General features: G+C 38.3%; 1 protein-coding gene across 2 annotated transcripts in view; it reads right to left on the bottom strand.

The window, feature by feature from the left end:
* Positions 1-3,997: 3,997 nt before the first annotated feature.
* The window catches only part of LOC107044983 (guanylate cyclase soluble subunit beta-1), an 85,214-nt gene continuing 73,083 nt past the window's right edge, over positions 3,998-16,128 (bottom strand). For both annotated transcript variants that reach the window (XM_015267066.1, XM_015267067.1), the window contains one exon: positions 3,998-5,472. In XM_015267066.1, the coding sequence (XP_015122552.1) occupies positions 5,343-5,472 (130 nt within the window). In that variant the 3' untranslated portion in view covers positions 3,998-5,342. The remainder of the gene's footprint in view (positions 5,473-16,128) is intronic.

Raw genomic sequence — 16,128 nt, forward strand, 5'->3', positions numbered from 1 at the left:
ATCTAGGAAGAGAAACTAGACAATCTAGTCCTCTTCCAGAAGTTGTGTGGTTCAAGAAAAATAATAAATTTTTAGTGCCCTTGAGGCTACAGCTCCAGTTTAATTTTTGTATGGCTTCACATTTTTCGGGAAGCTTGAGAAGATTAAAATAAATCTTCAAAATTATGTCAAGGTTTGGAGATTTATCCACCTTTACAGGAGAATCTAAATTCATTGGATTCAAAGGAGCTTGTTTTGAGACGTAAAGTTAAAACAAACGGTTCAAAAACCTTGCATGCCTCATGTTGAACAACATGTCCAACCGGAGGCATTTCCTCAATCGTCCCAATGATTCGTCTCCAGAGTTATCTTACTTCAAGAGAGTAAGAAGTAATGGCAAAAATCTCTGCAGCCATTCTTGAGCATCTCCTTCCCAATGGAAATTAAATTGTTCTAATAGTATTATTCTAGAGAGACTGAAGAGTCATAAAAGCCTCTTCAATTCTGGCCCTTACCAATCGGTAATTCCTCCAGAATTTCAAATCTCTGAACTAAAAGGGACAGTCTTGAGGGGCGAATAAACAGGTATGTGATTATAGAGGTAGTTAAAACCTCTGTATTACTATCAGAATCCTAACAGGATCAGCTCGTCTCATTGTAACTTTTTGTTAGTGAACCACATGATTAGCAATGGTTAATTTTTCATATTAAAAGGGTGAACAAATTTATGACAACTCTTAACTTCAATTGAAGGACATGAAAACCCTTCCAAAACTAATACTTTGTGACACATTCACGGATGGAAATGTCTTCAAAGTCGTATATTTTCTGCCCCGGTACATGTGGAGCATGAAAAGTTCCATTGTTTTGGTATGGGTGGTATTTTTCCAATTCCTACCCCCCATTTGGAATTGCGACTAGTTCTCTAGCTTCGCCAGAGCCATGAGGCCGGTCATGAATCTTATTGATTCGGAGGCTTCATATCATCCAGNTCTGCCCCGGTACATGTGGAGCATGAAAAGTTCCATTGTTTTGGTATGGGTGGTATTTTTCCAATTCCTACCCCCCATTTGGAATTGCGACTAGTTCTCTAGCTTCGCCAGAGCCATGAGGCCGGTCATGAATCTTATTGATTCGGAGGCTTCATATCATCCAGTTATCTAGATGATATTTTATTATTGGTTTTCCGGCTATTGAGTATGGTACAAATACAAAATTAAACTGTCAAGGCTCTTTCTTGTCTGAGCCGTATTAAAAAGCAAAAAGCGTGGTGAATACCTTGATTTTATCAATTACTCTTACAAGTTTTGCCTAGAAAGAAGATAAATTTTAAAATTTGGATGAAACTGGGAAATTTCTTTCCAGTCAGGACGATGTTTGGATTTCTTGAATTGAATGATCGCCCTGAGAGTAGGATCCTCATTTTGGAGTTTAATCCAATCATGATCGTTATTGGTGGAACAAATAGTTCTGAAAACTACCTTGGAAGAATTCTCAGTAGCATTTGCTTTGGTACATGACTTACATGAACAAGGACGGCGGGATAAAGCATCCGCATTGCCATGAAGATATCCTGGACGATGTGAAATTTCAAAATCATAGGAGAAGAGAAATTCCATCCATCGAGCAATCTGATCGACCGGTTTCTTGAATGAAATAAGCCATTTTAAGGCAGCATGATCGGTACGAATCAGAAATCTCCTATCCAAAAGATAACGGGAAAAGGATTCAACGGCTTTAATAACAGCCAGAAGTTCCTTTCGAGTTACACAATAGTTCTTCTGTGAATTACTCAAACATTTGCTTTAGTAAGCGATAACTTTTTCCTGACCATCTTGTACTTGAGAAAAAGTAGCGCCTATGGCGAATTGTGAAGCATCCATATCAAGGATGAATTGACCAATTGGAGAAGGTGTAGATAAAATTGGAGGGGACGTCGAGAGTCTTTTCAACTCATTGAAAGCTAATTGGCAATCATCAGTCCAAATGAAAGGAGTTTTGATATCTGCAATTTAGTGCAGAGGTTTAGCAATGGAAGCAAAACCTTTGATATATTGTCGATAATAAGAACAGAGACCAAGGAAACTACGTAAAGAGGTTTTATCAGAAGGAAATGGCCATTAAATAATAGCTGAAATCTTTTCTCGGGAACAATTAATTCCATTTTCAGAGACCAAATGACCTAAGAAGAGAACTTCCTTCTGAAAGAAGAGACATTTCTTATAGTTCACTTTGAGATTGGCGAAAGACAATCTATCAAAAACGATATGAAGATTCTGGAGATGTTCTTTGAACGATCTACCAAGAACAAGAATTCCATCTAGATAGACTAAACAGATTGTCCAGATGAGATATTTCAAGATGAAATTCATTATACGTAGAAAAATAGCGGGGACATTAAATAACCCAAAAGGGAGAACTTTGAACTGCCAGAGTTCGTTACCGATACAAAATGCTGTTTTTTCTTCATCTTCAGGGGCAATTTCAATTTGCCAATAACCACTTTTTAAATTGATGATTGAAAACCAACAGAAACCTCTTGTTGCATCAAGAAGTTCACCTATGGAAGGGATGGGCATAGAGTCTTTTTTGGTAACTCTGTTGAAAAGACGATAGTCCGCACAAAATCGAGGAGTGTCGTCCTTCTTTCTCCTAATAATAATGAAGAAAGTCTGATGCCAAATCATGAAATATTGGACTTATAAGATGTGTTCAAGCAAAACTGACCGAAACTTACAGACCATAAATAATGATAATTTAAATGAAAAAAATGAGAAAGTACAACATTAGTTACGTAAGTTTTATAATTAGTATATTTAGTCATATAATTTATTGAAATATTTTGAGAAAGAAGAACTTCTCCCTAAATAAGAAATGACTTTTTTGACAAAATAACTTTTATTTGACTTGTTCTTCCACTCGACGCGGCCTGGGTCAGAGGCTGTCGAGGCTCAAATTTGACAATAAATAGCCTGGTGGGCGCCAGTTAACTTAACAAAATTAACAAATACTTTAAATACGATATTTTTTGAACTCTTACGCAGGAGGACGTTTTAGAAGACCCTAGGATGGGAGAAAAAAAATTTCCAAGAGAGAAAGAGAAGAATTGAACAGAATGTACAAGTTTATTTACTTACGAATTGACTGTCAGAAACCGACTCTCGGTAGACTCACGACACTTTACAATGGTTTTAGACAATGTGAAAAAATATTAATTGGAAACTGACAATGAATAAACTGGTTATTCGGATTTAATACGCTAATACAATCAATACAACACGTGAGATGTAAGAACCATCACGAGAGTGATACGCCGACGTGCCTGCTCGACACTTGTTGCGGCGCCGAAAATCAATAATTTGGCGCCTGCGCGTTTGACTAGTTAACCGTCCTAGATGGCGTGGACTCGCGCTCATTTTGAAACATCAGTTCAGTGTCTATTTTCCTACAATTAATCCAATACTACTTTGGTGTTGGATTATGCGGTTAAGTCAAATGGACTTGACTCAACCTCACAATCCCATTGACAGTATGAAACCCTATGGTTTCTGATATTGACGTCAAATTCAAAGACTTCCTGTTACAATTTACTTTCAGTGATACTTTCCGCCATGACTGTTCCCACGGACGAAAAAATTTAATAGGAAAACCTATCGAATTCGTTGGAAAATTCTATTGAACTTCTATTGAACTGTTCTATTAGTTTTTGGCTAATTCTATTGAAATGTTCAATAGAAAATATTCAGCAGAAAAAGTCAATAGAATTCAATTTTTCTATATAACTTATTCTATTGAGATATTTTCTATAGAATTTCCTCGGCTCAAATTTTCCAAGTTTTTCCGTTTGATTTTCTTGATAAGAAGAAAAAAAATACAATGAAAAAAACTGAGAAAATTCGAATCGAGCAAATTCTATAGAAAATACATGAAAAGAGTAAGCTATATAGAAAAATCGAATTTTATTGACTTTTTCTATGGAATGTTTTCTATTGAACATGTCAATAGAATCAGCCAAACACTAATAGGAAATTTAATAGAAATTCAATAGAATTACCTGAAGAATTCGATAGGTTTTCTATTGAATTTTTTTGTATGTGTCCTTAAACTTTATGTACTAATATTTTCATTTATCGACTTTTCGTACGCTTTAGTGATGCCGCAAGACAAAACAAGACAAGAATTACATAATTCTTATCTTGTAATTTTTGAGTTTTCTCTCGTTTTGTTTTCTTCCCATTGGCAAGAGGAAATTCGTCTCTTGTCCTGTTAGATATGAGCAAGAGAAAAAAAATTCTTGTCTTGTCTTGCGTTCTCTTGTGCACCTCGACAATTCTATTTTTAAATTTCGTGAGATTAATAAATTGAGTTTTCCTCGTTTAACTCGTATGGCTAGTGATTAGTTGACAATTTATGCATCCAGTGTTCCTTCAGAACGGTTGTTTTCAAAAGCTGGTCTCATCATCAGAAAACACCGGAGTCGATCGAGTAACAAAAATGTTGAGTACTTGCTATGTATGAATTCATGGTTCTCAACTCCACTAGGTCCGATCATAGAAGATGCGCCATTCGAGAAGAAAGATTAATCTAATGGAGGAATACATAATTCTTCACAATATCCAAAGATAGATATAGTGTTATTTAAGATAATGGTCTTATATTATTGATGACTTGAGAGTTTTTGATGAATTTTTTGATTAATTATTTTTTTCTTGCTCCATATCTCTTTTTTTCTCTTGCCTCTTGTGAACGTCCCTCCTGCCTTCCCTTGGCCTTCTTACCAAGAGAAAAATCTGTCTCTTATCTGCTTCTTGCAGTAGTTCTCTTGTATTGTTTCTCTTACGCTCTTGCGGCATCACTAGTACGCTTTGTCTTTGTGAAATAAAAACAAAAATGAAAATAAAAATAAAAATAATAATAAATCGAATTCAATGCCACTTCTTATGAGAATTACCACCAGATTGTTCATGAAATTTCAATTTTTTCCAATAGTGATGTATCGATTTTCCATGAATATGCGATTTTAGTGATTTCTCACCATGGAAATCACTAAAATGCTGAATAGCAAAATGTTACGAGTCTGTTTTGATTTACCACGGCAACAAATAAAAAATATGTGCGCAAAGCTGCATCGTTTGTACGTCAGATGGTACTTTTATTGTGTTCCATTACAGAGTTAGTGATGATATTTATATCTTTTCTCTTATCATTAAGCAGATCTCATCATCGCTTATTGCTATTGTGAAAGTTTTAATCGCACAAGTTAACGGGTCGCAGGAGAATACAGAAAGAAAGAGAGAGCGTAATAGGATCGTGAGTCGTATGAGAATGCTGTCATTTATTTAAACACTTAATTCTTATTATTTTTACGACGGTAATTCCCTCTCTCGTGATAGGAACCAGACGTGCATCGGCTCGCTCTTTCCCTTCATAGTAACGGGCCCTCGGTACTCCAAGAGGAACTGCGGATCCTGATTCTCGGGCATGCAGAGGTATCTGAAAAATTAATACGGTCTTTAATGATGATTCATATCTATGCAGATTCACGGTCTGCCTATGTTTCTCGTTGCTGGAGTTTTCAAGCGCAGACGAAAATGAGAGATAAGGAAGTTAATAAGGTGATGAATCATCAGAGGTGATGTATCGTTGAAAATTTATGAGAGGAAATGGGGTAAAGAGTCTCAAGAGTCGTAAACAGGAGTTGATGGATAACAAATTGCAGGTAATTGGAGATTTTTATGAAGACAAATAATTGATTTATGGCGATTTTGAAATTTTGTTTCAAGTGTCCTGAGACAATAGAGGGAGTTCTACGGATCTTCAGTTAAAATTAGATCTCTGATTGACAGTGGGAAAATTTAGATTGAGGTTTATGTATTTTTTTCGCATTTTTAAGATAAGTTTTTAAAAATCACATCGAGTGTTCTGGAAGTACTTGAATTTTGAGTGAATATACTTAAGCCGATGTTCACCGATAGCGAACTCATAATTTTCCAATAATACTGTGACATTGGGAAAATGCGTTTCTCTCTATATAATAATTTTGTAAATTAAGACAACGCAAAAATTTTCAGGGTTCACCAGGGTCAAAATAATGGTCACAAGGGTCAAAATAAGGGTCATAAGGGCCTAAATAATGGTCGCAAGGGTCAAAATAAGGGTCACGAGGGTCGAAATAAGAGTCACAAGGGTGAAAATAAGAGTCATTAGAATCAAAATAAGGTCACGAGGGTCAAAATAAAAGTCACAAGGGTCAAATTGTTGTCATATAAGGATCATTTGGGGCTCAACTGAGAGTCATCTTCGATATAATCCACCAAACATACTACTGTCGGTGTCAAAAGTAGAGACCACTCGAAATAAACGTCTATAACTCAGTGAAAAAAAATCGTAAGAATATGAGACTAAATACACTATGTAATATAAGTATTTCGCTTGCCCAATACGGAGTTTCAAGTTTTTAATTTGTTTAGTTTATGTATAATCGCTGTGAGAAGCCGAAAAACCCCCCGATTTTCAGGGTCCGTAAAAGTCGGCAAACTTTGAACCGCTAGCAAACGTACGAAATTTTTTTTTTTTAAATCGTCAATTTTTTCAGAGATTCGTATAACCCCTGAGAAGCCAACCAGGGAAGAAAAAGATCGAAATTGCGATAATTATTCATTTTATTCATAGAAATGTCGACTGCGGCTAATTCGTTATAGAATTGCCGAGCCGACCTGAAAAAAAACAATGCATTTTGAGTTCAATGTAAAACACATTCGGTCAATAGTTTTTCAATAAACAATCTCCGTTGATTTTTAAAAAAATCAAGAAAATTTGTCAAAAAAAGTGCTGTTAAAACGATCATAACTCGTTATGGGGTTTATGGGCCCGCTCACCGCCAGTCCCGCAAAATTAAAAACGCATGTGCGCCCGGCTACCTTTTTCAGGGGCGTCGATACCAGTTTCAGCCGTTTGGGCCCTTTGGGGCGCCAATATACTGTACATTGCTACTTTCCCATTAAAACAAAAATACGAACACGAATATTTTTCTTCTTAATAATTGTATCATTAATTATACGTACTAATGGGTTTCATCAATATTAATCATTTGAAACATGTGGCTGCAATTAATTATTATTTGTTATTTTTAAATATAAACACATCCACTGTTCTTAGCATTACCCAGGGTCAACGACGGGGACGTGGCTGTGGTCATGACCCCAAAAATAAATTATTTCCTATATTCGGTCCCAAAATTTTGGAACGAATACTGGAATATCATTCAATTCTTATTCAAAAATTTGCTGTCGTAATGAATTTGAAGTTCATTTTGCAGAACTCATTGATACTTGAATGATCGTATTAATGAGTGATAGTGGTTAATAATAATAATAAGAATACGCTAATGAATTCAATCTATGGGCGAATTCGCCAAATATTGGTATGGTTTTGTACCTTAAAAATTTTAATTTCGTTGAGGCTTTTCACATGGTTTTTCTTATTATTAGGAAGATCCGCAGGGATTTTTTTTTCAATTTTTTCCAGTTTTGATATGCTGACTACATCAATTTTTCTATTCCGTGAGTATTTGACGAAATTTTTAGTATCAGTAGTTATCAATTTTTTAATGGAAGATTTCAAAAATTGAAATAGTTAAAATATATTTTCTAAAATCAATTTTGGACAGAAAGGATCGGAGTGCCACTTTAATTTCTCAGTATGTTTTGTAAAAAAGGTCACTTTGGGTAAGGAGAAAAGAAAATCTGCAATCATGGTTGGGGAAGACGGTACAAAGTGCAATTTGGTTCTTTTTGGCATTTTTAAAGCATTTCCGATGGTGTGAGCTAATTGAAACCATACTCAATTGGAAGAACTGAAAATTTCTATCGGAAGCACATGTCAGAAAATGTGGAAAAAATTTACCTCTACTGAAACCAAAAATTTCGTCAAAAAATCAAGAAACAGAAGAATTGACGTAATGAGTAACAAAACTGGAGAAAAAATGAAAAAAAAGGATTTGGTCTTTTGAATCATATGTGAGGAACCCTCACAGTTTATATTTTACTTTACAAAGATTCATTTATTTTATGCACAAAACCGGTGAGGAAATATTTTCTAAGATTTTTGGAATTAAAAGCGAAACGGAGTAGAATACGGGGCAACGGAGGTTTAAATTTAGTTGCGACAAACGACGCTAGGCGATCGAGTGGCGCAGGGCTTTCTTCTTGTGATTTAGTTATGGAAAGTTGATAAGTTACGGCCGGTGGCGAAAATTTGTCAGATCAGTGTGCAGTATAACCTGCCCACTTCAATCCACAGCGGTGGATCGTGGCGAAACATTTTTGGACGCAACCCTTTTCGTAAGTAGCCTAGAAGCTATAGTCAACTCACTTGAAGCACTCAATCGGAGATGCTTACCAATTTTGAGTAGCCTGAAAGCTATAGTCGACTCACTTGAAGCACTCAATCGGAGATGCTTACCAATTTTTGAAGGTAGCCTTGAAGCTATAGTCGACTCATTTGAAGTGCTCAATCGGAGACACTTAATTAATTGCAAGCAGCCTGCTGACTGTAGTAAACTCTGGGGAAAAGGGTGGGAACCTACGAGAATCATTCTTGGGGTGGAACAAATTTGGCAACTGACAATTGCCCGCAAATTGACCAATATTATTGTTAACTCGTATTCTGCTCCGAGGAGATTCCCGGTAAATTTGAGAATTTAGTGAGAAAATCTGCAAGCAACTAATTAACGGTCGAATAAATAGACAATCAGTCGACGACCGCTGCTTGGAGAATAATGAGAAATGTAAAAGAGAGAGCAATTTTGATAATTTGTTGTATCTTGATTGTATCCAGTGGATTTTATATGATTTTATTGTTTCGAAATGTCATTTTCATTATTTTGATAATAAAGTTTGTGTTGGATTGGAAAAATCTCAAGGATGACAATAGAGTCTAACTTGATAAGACCAGTTCTGAGGGATTTTCCTTTCTCTATTTAATTAATTAGATTGAATAAATAAAATAATTAGAGTCAAGATTTTATATGATTACCGAAGCTCTCGTTAATTCCAAGCAGAGATTGTCGAGCTGAAAGAAATGAAAATTCTGTTTGGATACCGGGAGTAAAAAGAGTAAAATTGCAAAAAGCGAAGTTAAAATCGAGAATAAAATGAAAGACCCATGTACCGAATAATATTCAAAATTTAAATATCGACAATAAAAAGAAATTCAACTGTTAATGAATCGATAAGCCTCATTATTTTAAACCCTGGACAACTGAAGCATCCGGCAAAATGAGCACATATTAAGAATTTAAGAATTCAAGAAAGGTTCATTACAGTTTGGCGCTCGAACACAGGGACTCGAAATGAAAAAAAAATATATATATTTTTGAAAATAGTTTAGTAGACTCACCGATTAAAATTTATGAATAATTAAAATACGTAATTTTAAGAAAAAAGAATCTCGGTCGAAATAATTGAAACAATTTAATAAGCGGTAAAAATGGGTCCCAAAATTAAAGTATCGTGGATCTATGGACTTAACAGAGCACAACTGGTCAGCGAATTAGAACAACGAGGATTAAGTACAGAAGGTACAGTGGCAGATCTCAAAGCCAGATTAAGAGAAACTGTAGGTGCAGAAGGATCAACCCCAAACCTCAGCGGAGAAAACAGCAAGGAATCTAGTGCAAAGAGCAGTAGAAAATCGAGCCAAGAGAGTTCAAGGGACAGTAGCAGAGGTAGAATTTCTCTGAAGGATCTGAAGGAAGCGGGAACTAGTGATGGACGAAGGACTGACTTCTACGAGGAAAAGGAAAAATCAAAACAGGAAACAAGAAGGAAATCTGGTGAAAAGGAAGCAGGCTGAGGAATTGGCTAAGAAACAAATGCCTCCTCCTCTTACACCATTAAGAAAGAAAATCAAGATCATCTCTGATGAGAAGATTGATCCAGATGAAAAATTGTTTAAAGAATTGATTGAGAGATATCGTAAAGAGAAGTTGAGGAGTGGACAAACCACACCTGGAACTCAAACTCCAAGAAATGAAAGTCCTTCAAGACCCGGCACCCCGAATAAAGATGATCGACACTCCCCTCGAGCTAAAAGGAAAAATGATTATCCAGAGAGAGACTACTACCAAGCTGATAAATCGAGGATTCAAGATACCTATTATCAGGATAAGAGATATCATGATAGACCTAACGATTCATGTTCTCGTAGAACCACAAGTCCAGTGGATAGGCGTTACTCTAGAGACCATGATGAAGAACATAGACGAGTTGAAGAATTGATAGAATTGGAGAAGAAACTGGAAGAGAATTTGAAGAGATTGAAGGAAGAAAAAAGAAGGCTTCGTGATAACTCCGAAGGACGTAATAGAGACAGGGGTAGCTATGATCCACCGAGAAGACACTCGTATGAAGATGACTGGAGAGGACATGATAGTCGATACCATGATCCGTATCCCCATGATTATTATCAACACATGGAACCCAGGAATCCAGCCGAACTCATTAGGAAGTGGAGAGTCACGTTCGATGGACAAAAGAACGTTCTCAACTTCCTGGAAAGAGCCGAAGAGTTGAGAGAGAGTGTTCGTATCTCTTATCGAACGCTACTTGAGAATGTTCCCGTGATGCTGGAGGATGAAGCTATCTTCTGGTACAGAAACAACAGACGATGTTGGAATTCGTGGGAAGACTTCACCAGAGACCTGAAAACTCATTTTCTTCCCCGTAATCATTTATTGCGACTGGAAAGAGAAATGAATGATCGAGTACAGAAGAAAGATGAAAGGATCCGAGTCTACGTTACGGAAGCTTTAACCTTGATGAGACGCCATGGACAATATTCAGAAAGAGAAAAGCTCGACAGGTTGTACTTTAACCTGACACCAGAGTACAAGTCGCACATCCGAAGGATTGATTGTCGAACAATAAATGATCTGATTGCTTTGGGAAATGATTTCGAGACTGAGGTATTAGAACTCGATCGAAATGATCACCCCTCAGTCGAGATTTTGAGAAGGAAAGATAAAAGGAAACAGAAGAATGAAGAAATGAAGAAAAAGTCAAGCACTACTAATGAAATCGCAGCGTTAGTCAGCGAGAAATACGATAGACGAACTTGCTGCTGGAAGTGTGGACAACGAGGACATCAGACTTCAAATTGCAAGAAACAAAGGGTTAAATTCTGCTCTGCATGCGGCACGAGAGATGTACTAACCAAGGATTGTAAATGCCCCAAACCAGCATGGCTAGAGGAAAAACTGAGACAATCAAGGGAACGCCAACCAAAAATTGGAACCGAACCAGTGAACACTCATAATGTCCAACCATCCTCAATGGGCACACCACAGGCAATGAATGTTGCACCTCTGATATCGACACCTGTTAATCAACAGAATCAACTAAATTCAAGTGTTCCAACTGCAGCTCTCGCTGGATGCTCTAATCAACAATTGTTGTTGATAGACAATAGAATTTACGTGGACATTGTAATCGATGGAACGAATTACATGGGATTAATGGATTCTGGAGCCATGAGATCATACGTATCCCGAGAAACGTGTGAGCAGCTTCTGGGAAAGAACCCAAAGTTGAGAGTGTTAGAAACTAATCACACGGTAAGAGTTGCCGATGGTCGACAGACCCCTATCGGGGGTAAACTCGAAATCCCTGTTAAATTCCAATCGAAAACTGCTACATGCACATTTTTTGTGATGGAGAGACTTAGTGCTCCACTAATTATCGGAATCGACATTGTGAGGAAAATTGGATTCGCGATGCGATTTGAACCGCAAGATACTTGGTCCGAGGACGAAGACCCTATGGAAATGGGATATATGGATCACTTCGAAATGGAGATGCTTGCCGAAGAGGTATCTGAAGAGGAAGCACACGAAGCAGAAGCTAATGAAGAGTCGGAAGACTCAGAAGAAGATTCACTTGAACTTGAAGAGCCGAGAGAATTTGAGGAATTACCGGAGGAAAGTGAAGGAGATCTGAATAAACTTGACGAGGAATCAGATGCAGAGTGTGAAAACCTTGATGAAGAGGCTGCTGAGACCAAAGAATCAGCAACTTCAACCGAACCTGGCTATGAGAAAGCTATGGAAGAAATACAAAAGGAACTGGAGAAGTTCAAAGACATCAAGGGTCCCACTCATCTGATCGAACATAAAATACGTCTGAAGGAAAATACTGAACCCATCAAGTTTAGATACTCCCCTAGAAACCCTGCTACATTGAAAATCATGCAAGAAGAAGTTGATCGAATGGAAGCTGAGGGTATTATTGAAGACTCCGATAGTCCATGGAATTCACCGGTGGTACTGATCAAGAAGAAAAATAAAGAGAACAGGTTCTGCGTAGACTACCGCAAGGTAAACGAAGTCACCGTGAAGGATGCTTATCCTCTTCCTCACATCAACTCCATGTTGGATAAGTTCCACAATGCAAGATACATCTCGGTAATTGACCTCAAGAGCGGTTACTGGTAAGTTCCAATGGAGGAAGCCAGTAAACCCCTGACTGCCTTTACTGTACCGGGGAGAGGCTTGAAACAGTTCAAGGTCATGCCATTCGGATTCACGTCCGCACCTGCTACATTCCAGAGGTTGCTGGATCGCGTGATTACGCCTGAACTAGGAGATAAAGTTGGAGCTTACCTGGATGACATTTATGTCGTAGGATCTACCCTGGAAGAAAGCATCGCTAACCTGAAGACAGTCTTCGGATGGTTACGTGATGCTAAGTTAAAGATCAACATCGAAAAGAGTAAGTTCTTGCAAACGGAAACTCGATATCTGGGACACATTGTTGGAAGAGATGGTATTAGACCTGATCCTGAAAAGGTCGAGGCCATTGTCCAGATACCAAAACCAAAGACCGTGAAAGATCTGAGAAGGTTCATTGGAATGATATCCTGGTATAGAAGATTTATTCCTAACTGTTCTTCGACGATGAAGCCACTCACTCTACTTCTGAAGAAGTCACAGAAATGGGTGTGGGGTAAAGACCAACAGGAAGCATTCCTGAAGCTGAGAAATTGTTTAGTATAAACACCAGTACTGGCGGCGCCTAATTTCGATCATCAATTCGTTCTCCAAACTGACGCGAGCAATGAAGGTCTAGGTGTCGTCTTGACACAGAAGGTCGATGGAGAAGAGCACGTAGTTGCTTATGCGAGTAGAACCTTGAGCAAACCTGAAAAGAACTACTCTACCACAGAGAAGGAGTGCCTTGCTGTGGTGTGGGGAATTAAGAAAATGCGAATGTACTTAGAAGGTTACACTTTCCGGATCATTACCGATCATCAGTCCCTGAAATGGATCAAGACGATGGAGAACCCGTCAGGACGCATCGCCCGATGGAATTTGTTCCTGCAACAATTCGACTTCGAAATCGAGTACAGAAAAGGGATATACAACACGGTAGCAGATGCGCTATCTCGAGATCCCATTGATATCGGAAATTCCTCTGATGATGATGAAGAGAACGAAGGCTACGTGATAGCCATCGAACAGGAAGATCATTGCCAATGGTACAAGGAAACTATGGCTAAGGTCATGAAGAACCCAGAACGACACCCCGATTTTATGATCCAGGATGGCGTCATGTATCGCCACATTTATCATCGTCATGACTACATGAGCAGACAAGGGGAAGCTTGGAAACTTTGTGTGCCCACACCCAAACGTCTCCAGGTATTGAAAGAAAACCATGATGAACCGACTGCTGGTCATCTTGGCATGGGGAAGACAATTGCTCGTATTACCCAGCGTTACTACTGGCCAGGGTTGCACGGCGACGCAAAAAAGTACGTTCGTCGATGTCGCAACTGCCAGAGTTACAAGATACCCCAACAACAACCGGCGGGTAAAATGGGTACTCGACACGTCACTCAACCATGGGAGATGGTGTCAATTGACCTTGTCGGCCCGATGACTCGATCCAAGCAGGGGAACTCGTACATTGTCGTTGCACAGGATCTATTCACCAAGTGGGTGGAAGTAAGACCCTTGAAAAGAGCCAACGCAGATTTGCTGGTCAAGATGTTTAAGGAACAGATCGTACTGAGATTCGGATGTCCTAGGATAGTGATATCTGACAATGGTCGACAGTTCACTAGTAATTCATTTACAACTCTACTAGAAGAGTATGGAATCGAACATCAGCGAACTCCTCCTTACTCACCTCAGTGTAATCCGGTCGAAAGAATGAACAGGGTTATCAAGACCATGATCGCGCAATTTGTTGAAGAGGATCATCGGACGTGGGACCAGTTCCTACCCGAGCTGACGTTCGCGATAAACACAGCGAAACACGAGAGCACTCAGAGTACACCGGCGTACTTGAACTTTGGTCGAGAACTCGACCAGCCAAGATCGTTGAAAAGAACTTGTGAGATCGCGAAACCCAGTATCCAAACGGAACAGTCTGATAGACTGAAAAGGTTGAATGAAGCTAGGGAGATAGTGAAGGTCAATCTCGTTAAAGCTTTTACAGATCAGAGTAGGTATTATAATGCAAGACACAGGGATTGGAGTCCTCAGATCGATGAAAAGGTATGTCGTAAAGAATAACCATTGTCCTCTGCCTCAGATCAATTCGTTGTTAAGTTAGCGCCTAAGTATACTACCGGCTTCACGGTAAAGAGTAGCATTTCTCCGGCAGAATACGAGATCGTAGACAAAGAGGGAAAAGGATATCTAGTACACATAAAGGATCTTAAACCCTTTCATGTGTAGAAGCTCGGTTACTTGTAATTTTCTTTTCTCTGTTAAATAATTAGTAAATCCAGAGAGTTTAGTCGAAATGTCATACGGGCAGGAGGAATTCGAAGAGATGTGGGAGAATAGTCAACCCCTCTCGCCGGAAGAAGACGGGTTGTATAGCAGTCCCAGTCAAAGTCCCGACATCGAAATTTTGTATCCGGAGGTCCTCCTCAGGAAGGGAGATGTCCGTGGTACCGGAATCCCTATCGACTCGCGAACGCATACGTTATTGAGGGAGATTGACGAAGTCACTGAAGTAGCTGAGAGTAGGGGGGCACCAGTGTGTCTGGACAATAGAAATCTTTTCGATGGTTCTCCTGCGCTCACTTCTCCTACATTACCGAATCCAGCTTCACCTCCCTCTGATGCACGTATCAACGAGCCTGAACCCAAGAACGATTGGAGATTAATCACAATCGATGTTGAAGATCCTCGTACACTTCCCAAGGGACCATTGAAATACCAGATTGATCCGAGACTAGGATTAAGTACAAGAGAATATAACGTGGAACGCCAATTTGGGTACCTGAAAAACCCACAACCCGTGTATTCAGGCAGATATGTCCCAGTTTACACACCCTGGAGACGAGCTTACAAGCCTCGTATCCATGCTCAAGTAAAAACAATCAGGGAAACCCCTCTGGGAAAAGAAATTAAGATTGTAACAAATTCTAGAACTCGTTATAAATTCATCCCTTATGATAAAAATAATAAGAACTAAAAAGACTCGAAAGAGATAAATGACTAGATTAATGAGCAAAAAGACTCGAAAGAGATAAATGACTAGATTAATGAGCAAAAGTCTCGAAAGAGATAAATGACTAGAAAAACTAGGATTAGTCATTGACTGAGATAACAGGGATTGTTTATTAGAGATAATACTGTAAAATCATCAGTAACCTTTTGTGTTAACATTTTGAATATTTTTATTACGTACTTAAGGACAAGTCAATGAGGGACTAGATTTTGAACAAACACTTGTTTTATATGATTTTGATTATTCACGAACACTGTGATAAAACGTGATAGTTAGAAATAGTCTAAGAAGAGGGAAATCAGTACAAGGCAAACCCTAAGACTGAAAAAGAATCAAAAATATAATAATACCAGATAAATAAACAAATAAGAAAAGATTTATAAATCTACCTCAAGAGTTTAATAATTAATAGGTAACTGAGGAATTAATATGAAAAAAAAAAAAAAAAAGAGAACGTAGATCACATTCCTTTTTTTTTTCGTGAAGAAAGGAGAGAGTGTGAGGAACCCTCACAGTTTATATTTTACTTTACAAAAATTTATTTATTTTATGCACAAAACCGGTGAGGAATTATTTTCTAAGATTTTTGGAATTAAAAGCGAAACGGAGTAGAATACGGGGCAAC

Source organism: Diachasma alloeum, unplaced genomic scaffold, assembly GCF_001412515.2.
Source record: "Diachasma alloeum isolate Michigan unplaced genomic scaffold, Dall2.0 Dall_scaffold_00857, whole genome shotgun sequence".
Classification (NCBI taxonomy): domain Eukaryota; kingdom Metazoa; phylum Arthropoda; class Insecta; order Hymenoptera; family Braconidae; genus Diachasma; species Diachasma alloeum.